We start from the raw sequence: 15,570 nt of genomic DNA, 5'->3' as shown, positions 1-15,570 counted from the left end.
GATTATATATATGGCAGGTGTTTAGATATTCCTTTAGCCACATAAGAGATGATCAAGGTACAGTCTAACCTCTCCTATCCAGAGATGACAGGATTGGTGCTAATCCGGATAAGGGATTTGGCCGGATATGGGAGATTCAATGTTTAATACACGCAGCTGTCTAAGAACGATCTCCTGTAGCGTGCCCTGATTTAATGAAAACTTTGCTGTCCATGTTCTTGCAGTGATTTGGGGGTAGTGAATGTCTGAATGCATGTTATTTAGATGAAAAATTATATGTGACTGTATGTTCATTACGTTGAAAATCATATGTAATTCATTCGAGTTTGTGTAGGAATTTTATTTTGAGTTTGAAATCCCCCTTTTCCCCATTAATATTAGACTGACAAAAAAAAAAATCATGCTGAGATCGCATCCGGATAATAGAGAGATGAGGATAAAGGAAGGCCGGATAGGAGAGGTTAGACTGTATTATGAATCAACACAAGTCAACATGCATTTGCATTGCATAGTCCCTTTAAGTGCAGCTTTTAGCAGTGGAAGCATTGGAGGGAAAGGACCAGTGGGCGGGGCATGTTGTGGATCCCTACCAGCACTGTAGCCGATGGCTCCGATGAGGATGGGCGGGATCGCCATGACCAGGCAGCCGACGGCAGCAATGTAGGAGAGAGCCTGGGCACGCTCTGCGCTCTTGGAAGAAAGGACGCGCTGGAAGTACACTTGCCAGGGTATACCGCCAAACATCTGTGAGTATGAGACAGTGGCAGAGCGCCACCACATGATTAAAAAGTCAGGTGAAGTACATGCATTCGTGTGGAAATGACACTCACTCTATTGGGGTAGCAGTATCATGCATCCTAAATGCTTACATAGACACACACAGAAAGTATTTATGACTCCTGCCAGTCATCATTGAGATCATGATCAATGTAGTGTGATGCACGATCAATGTAGTGTGATGCACAATGTTGGGTTGTTAGGAGAGGTGATGAAAATTAAGGAGAAGGCAAGATATATAAGTGTAATGCTAGAAAATCATGGGTACAATATGCATATAAGGGAAAAAAGATTTAAATACACTTTGCTTTGGAGAAGTAAGGGGAAGTAAAAGCAGCAAGATGGAAAAGTGGACACATGGCTCCAATGTCCTTACGATGCTTCTCAACAGGCCATTAGATCATCTACAAGAATACAATGAATGATGGAGGCTTATGGCAGAGTTCGACATAAACTTTTTTTTTTGGTGGCCTGTTTGGGCTACTAAAATCTTCAAATCTGAAATTTTGGTGGCCCGAAAAGCAAAAACTAACAATCCATTTTGAATTCTAGTTGCCCGATTGGGCTGCCAAAAGATAGATTTGGTGGCCTGACACCAATTTTTAGTGGCAATAATAAAGGCTTGTACATGAAAAACTGTTAAGTCTATACTCACCAGTAATAGTGCATAATCAAACCACACTCCTGCATATTTGGCATCCCAAGTCCCTATCCACTCACTGGAGGTATTGGCTATCGGCAGTACTATGTCATTGGTCATTGCAAAAGGAATACAGAGCCACTGGATGAAGAGAAAACAGAGGAAGAGTAATCAATCTTTCATTTTTTTTTTTTCAAAGGAGAATCTATCCTGAGAGGTATAGGCAGATTCAGTGAATGTGGAAATAGTAGTAAACACATTTTCAGTGGAGTTTGGGAGAAAATTGGATTTACCTGCTTCAGAAGGCAGGGGGAATGATATTACTCTTAACATATCTCAGCAACAAGTTGAGGGAATGTGAACTCTTCTCTCTAAAAAAAAAAAACACCAACACCTAAACAAACACTGGAATTATCTTCTTCATGTTGTTCTACAAATGTGACATCACAAAAGGCTGTAGTCTTAATATCCAGCAATGACTGCACACGGATTTGACCAAATCTTTGAAATTAATGTTTTTAGGGGTTTTTTAAAGATTTTCTAATTGTTCTAAAAATTCACTGATGTGTTCTTACTATCATTTGGGGAAAATTGAAAAAAACAAAACAAAACTAGAAATGTCGCTATGGCAACTGATGCCTCCGCCATAATGCATGATTCTCCCAATAGGTGTATAGTACAATGTCTTCCCAATGTGTGATGACAGTTTCACATAATTGGCAAAATACTGATAAGACAGGTTTGTCAGAAATGTCTTGAATGTTCTCTTTTCTCAAACTGGGTTTGCTATAATTGTCTAAGAGTGCAGGTATATATATTTGGGGATTTGAGGATTTTTACTTGACTTCTGACCGACCTTGTTATAAGTTTATGCATTGAGTAATTTTCAAGGTATGAAGAAAGAGTGTAATTACAATACAAAATAATTTTTTTTTTGTCATTTAAACCTGACCTTTGATCCTAAACCTTTGACCTTTGACCTTCTGGCTGGAAATTTCCCAGAGAATCTCCATTAGGTAATACATGTATATATTAAGTTTTAAAACTAATAATGCAAGCATTGCATATACTAGTATATGAGGGAAACAGTAAAATTCTGAGGATTTGACCTTGACCTTTGACCCCTCACTATTGAGCCATGACCCCTAAATTCCCTAGATAATCCCTGCCAGTCAGAACATGCATATGTACCAAGTTCCATGAAGATATATTGAACCATTTGAGAGAAAAGTGAAATTGCAACATTTTCACCTAACCTTTGACCTTTTGACCTTTTGACCTTTGACCTTATGACATGAAACTCTCTCTGGAGAATCTTTACACAGTAGTACATGTCTACACTAAGTTTCAATAAAATACCTTTGGGCATTGCATAGATATGGGGGAAAGAGCAACATTTTTAGCATTTGACCTTGACCTTTTGACCTTTGACCTCTTGCCAATGTCACTAAAATCTCCTCAACTAATTGCCCCATCATACATCATCCTTGGACCAAGTTTGGTGAAAGCTGCTTCATCCAGTTTTCAGTTATCACGTAAACAGATAAATTTTAGGATTTGACCTTGATCTTTGACCTCTGTCCAATTTCACTAAAAAACTAGTCATGTAATTGTCTCATCATACATCATCCTCAGACAAAGTTTGGTGAAATTTGCTTGATCCAGTCTTGAGTTATCGCGTAAACGGATACAATTTCATGATTAGACCTTGACCTTTGGCCTTTGGCCGATTTCATCCAAACTCTTATCAAGTAATTGCCCCATCATACTTTATACTTGAACCATGTTTGGTAAAATTCCAGTTAATATTTCTCAAGTTATCGTGTAAACGAATACGGACGGATGGACAACCCGAAAACATAATGCCTCCGGCACCACTTCATAGCGGAGGCATACAAATGTTTGGGGTAGGCCTACATTTCCCTTTTATAGCTCTAATCTTGGCTTCCCAGGTGATGTTTCCTATATGACTATTAAACTCACTATTACAGACCCCTTTTATACTGTGCACAACTTTAGTTGACAATGGGAAGGCCATAGCCAATCACCTGAGAGAGATGATAGTGCTATGACAACTGTTACCAATATAAACCTGCAATTATATTCATGTAATGTATAGTAAATAAAGCCTGGGAGCAAAGTAAGAATCTTTTATTTTATAAAAATTCATAACATTTTTAGTAATTCTTTACTTCACACTATTTTCACAAAGACCTTTGTTTTGGTCACCATAACAACAATACTGGAAATATTGCACAACTCATTCCAGAATATGTTAGCTGTGAACAAACTTGATACTTCAACCCCGCACAGAGAGTAGCTTTTGTATCTTCAAATTCTACATGACACGGTTGGCGGGCCCCTCTATTTAAGAGATACAAGGGGCAAAAGCAAAATGGCGAAAGAAAAACAAAAACAAATGCAGTGACCTCACAAAACTGTCCACCCTCTCGGCAGTTCTTACCAGGCCAAAAAATATGCAAATGAGCTGTATAACATCTGTGTAAGCTACAGAGTAGAGACCCCCAAAGAATGTGTAGAATGCAGCGATGCAGGCAGAGATGATGACGGATATTTCTATGTTCAGCTCCAGTATGACACTTATTGTTGCACCTGTAATGGAGTAAAAAATTGAGAATGAATCAAGTTAGACTTCAACTCCAAATATACCTTAAATCTTCACACATATACAAAACTTTAATCTTTGAGTACCATACAATCCCCTACACTCTTTAATAGATGCTTCATTTTGGAGGAGACCTCCACCATAATAGGAAGGTAAAAAGATAAATGCAATACCTGAAACTATGCCGAGGTCAATCATGAATACTACTTTAAAAGCAAGCTTTGCTGAACATGAAATCAATGTGTAATAAAGACATGTTGGCAGAACAAAAATGAATCGGGGAAAAGAAAAATTCAAAATATAAGAGTACACTCAAAGACAAAATGTAAAAGGGAAGTGCTCCCACTAACAGCTGGTATCATACATGAATAGCAAAGCCTAATTTTCATGATACTGAGGCTCAAAGATGTAGCTTACAATGATCACTAACTATTTCTGGTAACACACTGGCAAGTTCTTTCCTTTAATTCATTAAATCCACGACCATATTTCCTTCATTTGGTGCTCAATATGTTTATCTTAAATTCTACTTTTCATTGGTAGTGTTTCATGAAGTAGAATTTAAAAAAAATCATTTCAGCCTTCTACTGTTCCTATGTATATAACTTATATTTGCCTGTTTACTTTTAGAATTTCCAAAGCCACTTAATTGCTAAATTTAGAAATGATTCTCAAATAGGTAACACATTAACAGTTAAAGTTCATGTTGCCTATTGAAATTGGCAAACACATGTAAATTTCTTTTTATTTTTTTGTACATTCAATACAGTTACTCAACTAGATCTTATTTCCATCCAGTATAAAATGTTGTATGCAATGATACTCTGGGGTGCCAATTTGATGAACAAGATGATTTTTGCCGCAAATTTATCCTTGAGGACTCAATGAGTGGAATGTAATATGGACGTAGCAGTTCTTTTGCTAATGGCTAGATGAGAATGTCGTGTGATATGGTATCCACTCTCAAAGCCAGTCATGTGATCACGCCACCATTTAGAGGTGATCTGGTGACTCGGTACGAATGTGCTGGGGGTGTCAGGTGTGCTATAAACCTGGAACATTCTCAGCAAAACAACCTCGATCGGTGGGCAGACTCCATACCCAAGGAAGATGGCAGGTTAACAAAAGAATGATCAATGTTTATTGGGAACATGTATTCCGGAGAAGGAGAGTCTGATGAAACAGAACGCTAATGGGTGGAAACGGAATTTGCATGGTAAGGTACTACTACGGCCCAATTCTGGCTTAATTTACATAACTGCCTGGAGAGATCACAGGCATGACAAATGTGATTATACCTAATCGATTTCACGTCCAAACCATCCTGGTGCTGTAAATCTAGCTTTGTTCAGGATTTACTGCTATTGTATTTTTTTTTTCCTTCTTGTGTAATTCCACAAATGTCTGGGAATACAACGATGCTGAATCCTATGACGAACAGACGATGAAACCAATCTGCCATTAGCTGCTCAGAGAGCAATCACAGCCGAACATCCAATTTTCGGATGTAAAATGACTTCGCATCATCATCCTCACAATCGTAAAAGACAAAATGTGCATTGCATTAGGCGAGAGGCACCATAGACAAGAAGTAATGTAGTTGTGATATGGGCACATATCTTCTGATAAGCTCATCACTGTATGAATAATTGACTTGGCAGATGGAAATTACGATCTCTAACTCACCGAGCGACGAGAGGATGGCGGCAGACCAGAAGAGCTCCCCCATGAGGGCAGGCAGGAACAGGAGTCCTCCCATCCGAGAGCCGTACTTCAGCTGGAAGGGGTCCAGCATCGTCACGTAGCCCTGGGAACGCATCTGCTTGGCGAAAAGAAGACCACCTGAACACAGAGATAGAGAGAGTGAGATTCAATGAGGACCTTTAAGGGTATTTTTAATCAAAAGAGATGCTTGACTTGAACACAATTGGTGACAACACAGAAACTTGTATGCACACCAATGTCCAACCATAACCACAGAACTATGACAAGTATAATGATATGAACAGAATAATCCTGGCGTACGGTGGGTTGGTGGGAGGTCCTCAAAACAGCCATCTTGGTTATATGATAGTAATGCTGCTTGAGAAGTATCCTCTCCTTTAATGACAGCACAAAATACAATGTACTGTAAAACATGATATAATATATTCGCAGCATGAAATTTTCGCATATTGGAGCCAATAACCTTTTTCGTGGCACAAAATTTGCGCGAATTGCCACTGGCATTCAATGCATGTAATGTAGACAAGAACTTTCATGTGCATTTTAATTTCGCGAATCTTGGCTCTCGCGAAATCCGCGAAATGAAAATGCACGTGGGCATTCCTCGTTTTACGGTATGACTTAGAATATATCTCGAAAATGCAATCACAAAAGATCCTCGATTTATGCAATCACAAAAGATCCTTGATTTATCATCTTCAGCAGTATTATACTGTGAGCATGACTTTTTTTTTTTTTTTGGGGGGGGGGGGGTTTGTCAGACTAGTGACGGAACAGCACAAAGGGAGCGAGGATTGGTATGCAAGCAAGCAAGCAGCTTCCCAGTCATGTGGTTACAATGACTCTTTTGGGGTCCTAACCCGACCAAAGTCATCAAATGTAGCCTCCTTGGTCATGTTTTGAAATCTGCATAGATTATATCACTCCAGCATTGCATTGTTAAAAGAGAAGGAAGAACGGCAGTAAGTCACATTGCGGCTGCATGATATTTCTGTCTGAGGGTAACATTTCTTTTCTTCTCTATCTTCCTTGTCTGCACCAAAATCAAATATAGTGTGCCTTGAAATAGAAACACTGACAAACAATCCACAAAAACAACCCACGAAAACAAAAACAAAGCAACAACAGCAACAAAAACCCATCAACTCTGCACAAGATGGGGGGGGGGGGGAGATATGTGAATATTCTAGGAAATTGCCATTAGTGACACCCTTGAGAAGCATCTTCCCTTCTCTCTTACACATCAATCCCTCTTATCACTCTTTGATGGAGTCATAATACCCTTGGAATTTGTTATGATTTTTCAAGATGCTAATCAATGCCTGCCCTTTTCAACTTCTAAGACTTGATATCACAGAACTCTGCCAGAATCAGCCAATATTTATATATCTTGGACGTGGGCGCTAATGTGTTCACCCAAACACCTGTCACTGCCAAGACATTTGAATATATACACGAAAGACAGAGCTAGCCAGATGAGTGTCACAGCGCTTCCACGAGTCCCCTGGGCATTCGCCTGGGATGACAGTAGACTGGGAGAATGGCAGATTGAGTGGAAAATTACCCCAACAACCCATATTTCACAGGATTCCTCTCAGGGGGATTAACCAATTCTGAGCAATTTGCCTGATGCGTTTCAAGATCTTGAAATATGTCTGCCAGGATGATGAAAGGCTCGGCCAGGACGACATCAGCATGATTATCATCTGACTCACTCTTATTGTTATCTCCATTACCATCATCAACATCATTTGGTTGAATTTCTCTCCTCACCTCCTCAAGTTCAAGTTGAATTCAATAAATACAGTGAAATAAACAAACAGCTTGGTATAAATTTCATCACGGTCGTATCAAAGAGATTTATAGAATTCATGGAAAAGATTTAAAGAAATATTGATAGAAATTAAAGAGAATTAAAAAAAGATTAAACAGAATTAAAGAAATAGATGATTGGATCTAAAAGAGTTATAAAACCAAAAGAACAGAATTGAACTGTTAAATCAACAAACAACTTGGTAGACATTTTGTCATGATCAGATCTACGTAATGAAAGGATAAGAATTAAGTAAATTATAGGAATTAAAGAGAATTAAAAAAAAAGAATTAAAGAAACAGACAATTGGATCTAAAGAGTTATAGATTTAAAGGAAAAGAATTCAAAAAACAAAAAACAAAGAGCTTGGTAGAAATTTCATCTTGATCGGATCTAAGAGAGTTACAGAATTTAAAGAAACCAAAGCCCAAATATTAATGTTGATTGAGTGAAAGCACCTAGATACTAGTAGAACACATCAGAGATAGTTTTTAGGGAAACTGGACAATCGATTAAAAAGTTATGAATCTTTAAAGTTTTGGTGCCATCACAACTGGATAAGAAGACCACTACAGTTCATGACATCATTTTGGACGGTAATATAAAGAAAATATTAGGAGAATTCTACAGAATCATATTTTTCAGAAAAGTACACATTTCATCAACTTGTAACTGATAAGGGTAAAATCATTCCCTCTGCTTTCTGAAAGCTGTAACTCAGTAAGTCAAGTGCTCTTTCATTATGCTAGAAAAGCAAAAATATGTTGAATTTTCTGTACATTTTCTCATATTGTCATCCATAATTAATATCATGAAGTGAAGTAGTCTCCTTATCCAGCAATGACAGCACCGAAACTTTAAAAAATTCATAACTTTTGAATTGATTGCTTGATTTTCCTCAAACTTTCACAGTTGTGTTCTGCTAATATTGCTGCTTTCATTCGATCCACATTTGTATTTGGTCTTTGGTACTCATTGCAAATGCTCTGTGATGTTTTCATTCACAAAGTCGTGAACAGCACATATTGCAGTAAAGTAATACATGGCAATATGCGACCATGCGTCACAAAACCAAAAGAAACTTGCATGACGAGAGTTTCTGTGAGGACTCAAAACAGGTGAAAAGAGAAAACCTAGTCAGTTTTAGTTGTTCATGTTTTTGAAAGAACAATTCTTTTCTTTTTTTCATATCTCTAAAGTTTTGGATCATAAAACAAATGGGAAATTGCCTTTTTTTTGCAGTTTTTTCTCGAAAACTTTGTTTCAGCCTGACGTAGATTTTCTCAGATTTATGGGTTCGGAGCACTAAAAACCTTTCAAACACTTTTCACTTTCCACTCATATCTTTTGAAAGAATGATGCTATTGCGTTGGAAGTTAAAAATGGTCATAAATGGAACGTACTTTGATGTGCAAACTTTCAGTTTAGATATTAAATAATCTGTTCATAGTGGTTGCCATGGAGTTTTATATCCTGCTCTCTGTTCCATTCATTGCAGAGAGCACAGCTGGGTGAAATAACACACTTGACTAGACCCTAAACTTCAAAATCTCTTTTCGCAGCACACACTTTTCCAGTATGGGTACTTTCTTTCCATTTTCTGGATGGGTTTGGAAAGTCCGTTTGCATTAAATTATATGACATTTTAGAGTTTAGAGTCTGCTCTGTCAGAAATCACCCTTAACTAAAAATCCATGTCTGGCAACTTTTTGGTGACTTTATGACGCAGGGTCAAATTACTGTATGTGTATATGATATGTGGTAATGTATCTTTCTTTCTTTTTTTTGTCTTCAAATGTTCCCACAAGGGGAGAATATTCTTTATACATACTGCATGGTATGTTTACAGGAAGCTGCACAACACAAATATAGGCTGATGAGGCACCTACCTAAGACTAAACTGGCTGCATAACCCCATGGTGCTTGTGTCCACAGCAACCCGTAACCGGATGTATAGATATATTCAGCTGTACCGTTGATGTAGCCGCCTCCCACCCACGTGGCTGAAACAAAGCAGAAATATACATACTATGTATTTGTCATCTATTACAAAGACAGCTGTTTAGCAACAACTTCCAGTGCCAACGTCCTGTGGAGTGAGAGAAAATTTCCATGTGTGATGGCCGTGCACGAAAAGGAAAGAAACTTTGGGCTGAAGTTGACTGCCAACTGATCCTTTCTCGACTCAAAAACATGAACACTTGGACAATTAAAATCAGTAATGACATTAAGGATATGAAAAGTCATGTACAGCCTTCATGTTCGTTACATTTTACATGTCAACAGAGGTTTGAAATAAATACATATATATATATACATACATATATATATATATATATATATATATATATATATATATATATATACATATATATACATAAATATATATATATATATTCACAATGCCTCTATTAGAACAGAAAGTTGAATTACATTGATCACCACAACTTACATATGATTTTTATTTCAATGAGGTACAACCGCCAAATTTTTTCTATGAACTTATGGATTATTCTTTTTGATATTAAAGCATATAATGCTTATAGAGTGCTTTTTATTACCATGGAGAATATCAATGCACTTTAAAAGACAAGGTTGAAGTTCTGAGAAAGCATGACTCAATAGCATCCTCTCTGCACTCCACTTCTTATGGTATTTCTGTAATTTTGATGGGCTGAGATACTCCAGACCTAATTCTGACGATACCATTTGCAGAGCAAAAATTGTCCTTGGAAAGATATGGCACAAGCTAGGGAGATAGAAAGCAGAATGTCTCCGGGAGCAACTGGTATAAGATCCAAGAACTCGCCCACATGCTCAGCCCCAAATAGATACTCTGCACGATGCAAATGATATTAGTAATGCCACCAGTGGTGTCATTTTGACTGTGTACTGAGTGCTGTTCCGTGCTCTATTACATTATCTCAAAGAGTCATTCTTTCTTTCTTTCTTTTTTTTTTTTTTGGGGGGGGGGAAGACGGAGATGCTCAAGGGATGTAAATCAGGTTAATGCCCTGTCCGCTCCAACTTGAAAACTGGAAAAATGGACAGATTTTTGATAAAATTCAGGGATAGGGTTGCGACTCGCAATGAAATTAAAGCTCTGTGACTTCCCTTCCTCATCTCAAGTGCGTGAAGCAGCTTAGGCATTTTAAGACAGAGAACAGGTTTAAGAATGGCATGTCTGAAGTGCAACAAAGGATTTTGATATGAGGATGTGTCTTGAATATGAAATAAAGTTTTAAAAATAAAGAATATACTGACACTATGTCACTCTCTGAAGATGTCAGGATTATGATGAACATTTTGCAAAATACCTGATTCTCTGTGAACGCAGCAGCAAGAATTTGCTGATTGCTCTGACAGAGGTTTTCAGAAAATTATGCAGATCACGTGGAACAATTTGGAGGACCTTTGCATTTCATAGGGAATACGTGTTAACCCCTTGAAAATGAGTCCTGACTATACTCGGGCAGGTGTCCATTGGAAATGCGTGTTGTAGCAAAATCAACCCGCCCTCAATGGGTTAAAAGAATCATACAACCGTATTTCACATTGCAGACTAGTATAGTCATGTATCTACATTCTTTTCCCTTTTACATGAAAGAGAGCCATTTTGAAGGGAAACAAATCTGACATGATAGCATGTTATTGACAAGTTCATGAGTTTTACTCTCAAAAATTGATACTTATTGCTCATCCCACCAATGTGGTTATCAATAGTGAATTCAACCACTTGGGACATTGTCTTACAAAATCCCTATTCACAACACATTATACATGTAGTGGCAATATCGCACATACGGTCTATATAATAGCCTATATATATATCTTTAAATATTTCACATGCACGTAATGGAATGGCTTCTGATTGAGATTACAGGTTGATATACTAAAATAAATGTTAAGAACTCTCATGGCAGAAGTTTGCATGTCTAAAGGAAGCTACAGATATCACAATAGCATCCTGTCAATTGAAATTTGTTTCACTTTAGTAAAACGCTTTTCTTTGTCAAAAAACACACAAGAACAACAAAACTGGATCTGACACACTTTCAGAGAATATGAAAGAACACAATGTTCCTGAATAAACAATGCATCTGAGCCTGTTATTGGCACTGATCGGTGGTTGACCCAAATAAACAACAACAGGAAAACCGAAAGATGATTACATATAGATGAAAGAGTGATGGCAAAATGCCAGACAGCACGTGCGTACCGTGGTTATGATGATCAAAGTACATTTTAACAGAAACTGACTCCAATTTGACATGGACTTGCCACGGCACAGCTAACCAGTGATATGATAAAGACAGATATTTTGAATCCTTGAACAAAAATTGCATGGTATGGCAGAAGCATAATTGATACTGTTATGATTCAATTCCTATTTTCAATCCATTTCATACAATATTCCTATTTTCAATCCATTTCAATGTCTAGGAATCAGTTTGGTCTGAAATCACTTTCTATATGGCAGGGCTCCACACTAACTTTTATTTTTGGTGGCCCAAAGGCAAACATCCGACCTTTTTTGGTGGCCCGATCAGGTCACCAAATTCTTAATTTCTGAAATTTTGGTGGCCCGACGTGTAATTTTGGTGGCCCGTGGCCACCGGGCCACCGTTATAGTGTTGAGCCCTGTATATGGTACTGCAGTTACCATGATGTCTCCTTTGTAACAAGTGTAGATGAAAGGAACAGAAACTACAATTTTGCAAGAAGTACTGTATACGCTGAATGTTTCGTGAGGTTTCATTTTTGCGAATTTCACAAGTCAAGTGCCATTTGCAAATTTAAATACATACAAAAACATTAACTCTGATCCCTACATGAATGTGATGTGCAAGCGTACACTTCTCTGTTCAGTATTGTACTCCATAATCGCACATTAAAGCACTCGTGAAATTGTTGGGAAGTCCCAATTTGCCAAAAATTAGATTTGCTATGTATGGCGAGTATACAGTATACATGTACTTGTTATGTGTCTTTATATAAGTGACAAATCTAATGGGAAAATGGTACCCCGGGGAGAGATTTACAAATGGAGAATGACAGCACGGAATTGAAAAAGGAAGATATAAAATGACAGTATGAGGAAAGTGTGGCAAAAGATTGGAAATGGTATCAAGTGTGAATGTCGTGAACATAACATGAAACATATCTGATATATCCTGTAATCACAGCAGAATCAGTTGGGTCATGTTATGGTGATATTGCTGGCATTAAACTTTTTCATTTTGTTTCTGGAATGCCATGCCACGAAGTCCAAGTTTTCATCGGCAAAATTCTACTGTAATAGATACTGCGGTAATTCACTTGGTACCGTTCTCATTTATATCTGGTACTAAGCATTGCGCATTCGCAAAAGACACAAAGTATGTCGGGTCATGTGAGAAACACACTGCTGTAGGGTCGGTGGTATTTCCTGACATAATTCACACTCAAATCTTGCATGCCTATTTTGTTTGAAGTTTGAGTTAACACCCTAAATACCACAGTATTTTGTGGTATATTTCACCATATCTTTGCATTCACATTACAAAATACTATGCGAGTTACTCCTGTATTTCAATGTTAACGTGAATGCACCTTACATGACTCTAGAACACCAATGCAACTGAAATTTGGCTGCACAATACCTGAACTTGATAAGCATCGTGTAATGCACACTTTTACCAGATCGCATGCTTCTGCAAATGTGCATCACTGTCGAAAATAAAAGTTTAAATAAACAAAAAAACAACAACAACACAACAATACCTCACCTATTAGTCAAAGACATAACATATCACCTTTGGTGAATTTAAAGGTGCATGGTCCCGGTGTTTTAGTCAAAAGCGTACGCGGGCGCACGGCGCAAGTTTCCTATAGAGACCTACGCAATCGACTCCTCTTTAGCGCTTACGTTTTGGCCCACTTCCCCGAGTCCGAAGAAGTCCGATTCACTGTAGTCAGTGGTCGGATCACAGTTCGGCTCATGATTCGGCTGAGGGGGAAGACAGCTTTAGCAAACTTCTGTTGTGATGTCATAATAACAAGCACATATGCACGCACCCTGGCATTACTACAGACTGCGCGATGCGCAGAGAAGACAACGAAGGCAACGTTACTTAGCAACAGCTACGCACTTTACTCTTGATGACAGCTCAACTTCGGTAATCTTCGTATCAATGCTTACGGTGATCGGCAGAATCATCAACAGCGCCCTCTACACTACCAGGACTATGCCCCCTTTAAGAAAAAAAAAAACCAGGTCACTGGCAAGGTACTTAGTATATCTCTAGTCATAATGGGGTCAAAAACTAATTATAAGAAAGAATGCAAATCGGAATCAAATGTGAGAGCAAATATTATGCAGCCCCATCTCACATGATGCAAATAATGACACATGGTCATGAAGAAGTGTTGGTGTCTCTGACAATAGCTACTGTCCTGATGAAATTTCTCACAAATCACAAAATATCTGTCATGACTAGAGGGATTGTTGTTGCAAATAAAAAAAAAAAAAAAAAGAAAAAAAAAGCATACTTGAACATCCTCTGAATTCCTGGAGATGTTTAAAATTGAAAGCCTGTGAGTCAAAACTTGGTTTAGATAAAACTGTCATCCATAGCTCATGAAACTACTGCATGATAAGCAGTTTCTAAAACCTGTCAAGACAGACTAAATCATTGTGACAATTCATTGTAGACAGTTTTAAGTATATAGCAATCTTTCCATCATAAAACAAGGTGTAAGAGCATAAATTTAAGATATTGACCTCAATAAGTAATACAGATTGCATAAGGCTGATTTACAACTCTCTACATGTAAGTTCGGCTTATGAAGTCAATTTAAATGACAGATTTTTGAAATTCCAATAAGTTGTGGCTTCATTCAAACTGGCTGCATCAGTTGAAAATGAATGTGCACAAAGGCACGGCATTGCATTTCAAAATCATGCTCACTCACGTGGAATACTGAGTGTGATGATTTATGGGTAATTTTCAGCACACGCAAGGTAGAGCAATCATCTGCACTCATTTTAAAGGGCACATGATGAGAAGGTTACAGTGGCACATAAACTTGTCTTATGGATCTCTTCTACCTGCACCTGGGCTACCCGCCATTTGCATGGGGCTGCAATTTATTGCAGTTGTCAGCCACCCAGATCTGTACACACTGTATACTCTTCACTCTGGCATATTGCAGATTCAGCTTGCTTTTAAATCAGACTGCACAAATGGTGAGGGAAATATGGCCCCCCAACAAAATGTTTAAATGACTGTCATGAATGCAATGTTCCTGGTCAATCTCTATGTGCCATGGAAGGTATGGAACACCACTACATGAGAATATCTCACTTCCAGGCAGTGAGAAGCAGACTTATATGTCAGTGTTTCTTGTACGACGGTGGTTCATGTAAAATGCATTTGCAGCAACTATAAGAGTGGAATCACTCCATTCATAGCGCAGTAATTTGCTCCTCTCCTCCCGACTATCCTCCCTCCCTTCCCCCCCCCCCCCATCCTGCCAAAATAGGACACTTGTATACCAAAAAAACTCTCCGCATCAATATTGGAAGCCACGACTGCATCTGCTGCCAAAGGATGACGGCGGAGAGAAATGTCCTTTCCCGCTTCGCTGCAGATTTCACCGACACTCAATTTTCCCGATGATTTCCAATTGTTCCAGTCGTTGCGTCTGATCAAATTGATGCAGTCTAGCACAATTCGAACACACGATGGGTGCCAGAAATTCACATGGGACGACAGACAGATTCCATAAATAGAGTCCGTTCAGAAAGAGACTTTTTCATAGGAAGACATGAATAAACAACATAATAGTGGAATGAAAAAATTGAATATGGATTTTGAATTACAATATAATTAAGAAGACAAGAGTACAGATACTTAAGACATAGTAGTCTCCTAAAATTTGATAACAGTTCATGGGGTATATCCTGCTAAATGGGTGGGATTTGATCACACCCTTCCCATGAATATA

General features: G+C 38.1%; 1 protein-coding gene across 1 annotated transcript in view; it reads right to left on the bottom strand.

The window, feature by feature from the left end:
* LOC139708900 (high-affinity choline transporter 1-like) overlaps positions 1–15,570 on the bottom strand; it is a 98,754-nt gene that overhangs the window by 4,479 nt on the left and 78,705 nt on the right. The window contains exons 4-8 of the mRNA XM_071620863.1: positions 9,471–9,584; positions 5,730–5,885; positions 3,882–4,030; positions 1,433–1,558; positions 591–744 (exon numbers count right to left, since the gene is read on the bottom strand). Coding sequence (XP_071476964.1) covers positions 591–744; positions 1,433–1,558; positions 3,882–4,030; positions 5,730–5,885; positions 9,471–9,584 — 699 coding nt within the window. The remainder of the gene's footprint in view (positions 1–590; positions 745–1,432; positions 1,559–3,881; positions 4,031–5,729; positions 5,886–9,470; positions 9,585–15,570) is intronic.

Source organism: Diadema antillarum, unplaced genomic scaffold, assembly GCF_040938485.1.
Source record: "Diadema antillarum isolate AM-2024a unplaced genomic scaffold, OU_Dant_1.0 seq00001384_RagTag, whole genome shotgun sequence".
Taxonomy (NCBI): Eukaryota; Metazoa; Echinodermata; class Echinoidea; order Diadematoida; family Diadematidae; genus Diadema; species Diadema antillarum.
The sequence above is the reverse complement of the archived record's forward strand: the minus strand, read 5'-3'. Positions and strand labels throughout refer to the sequence as shown.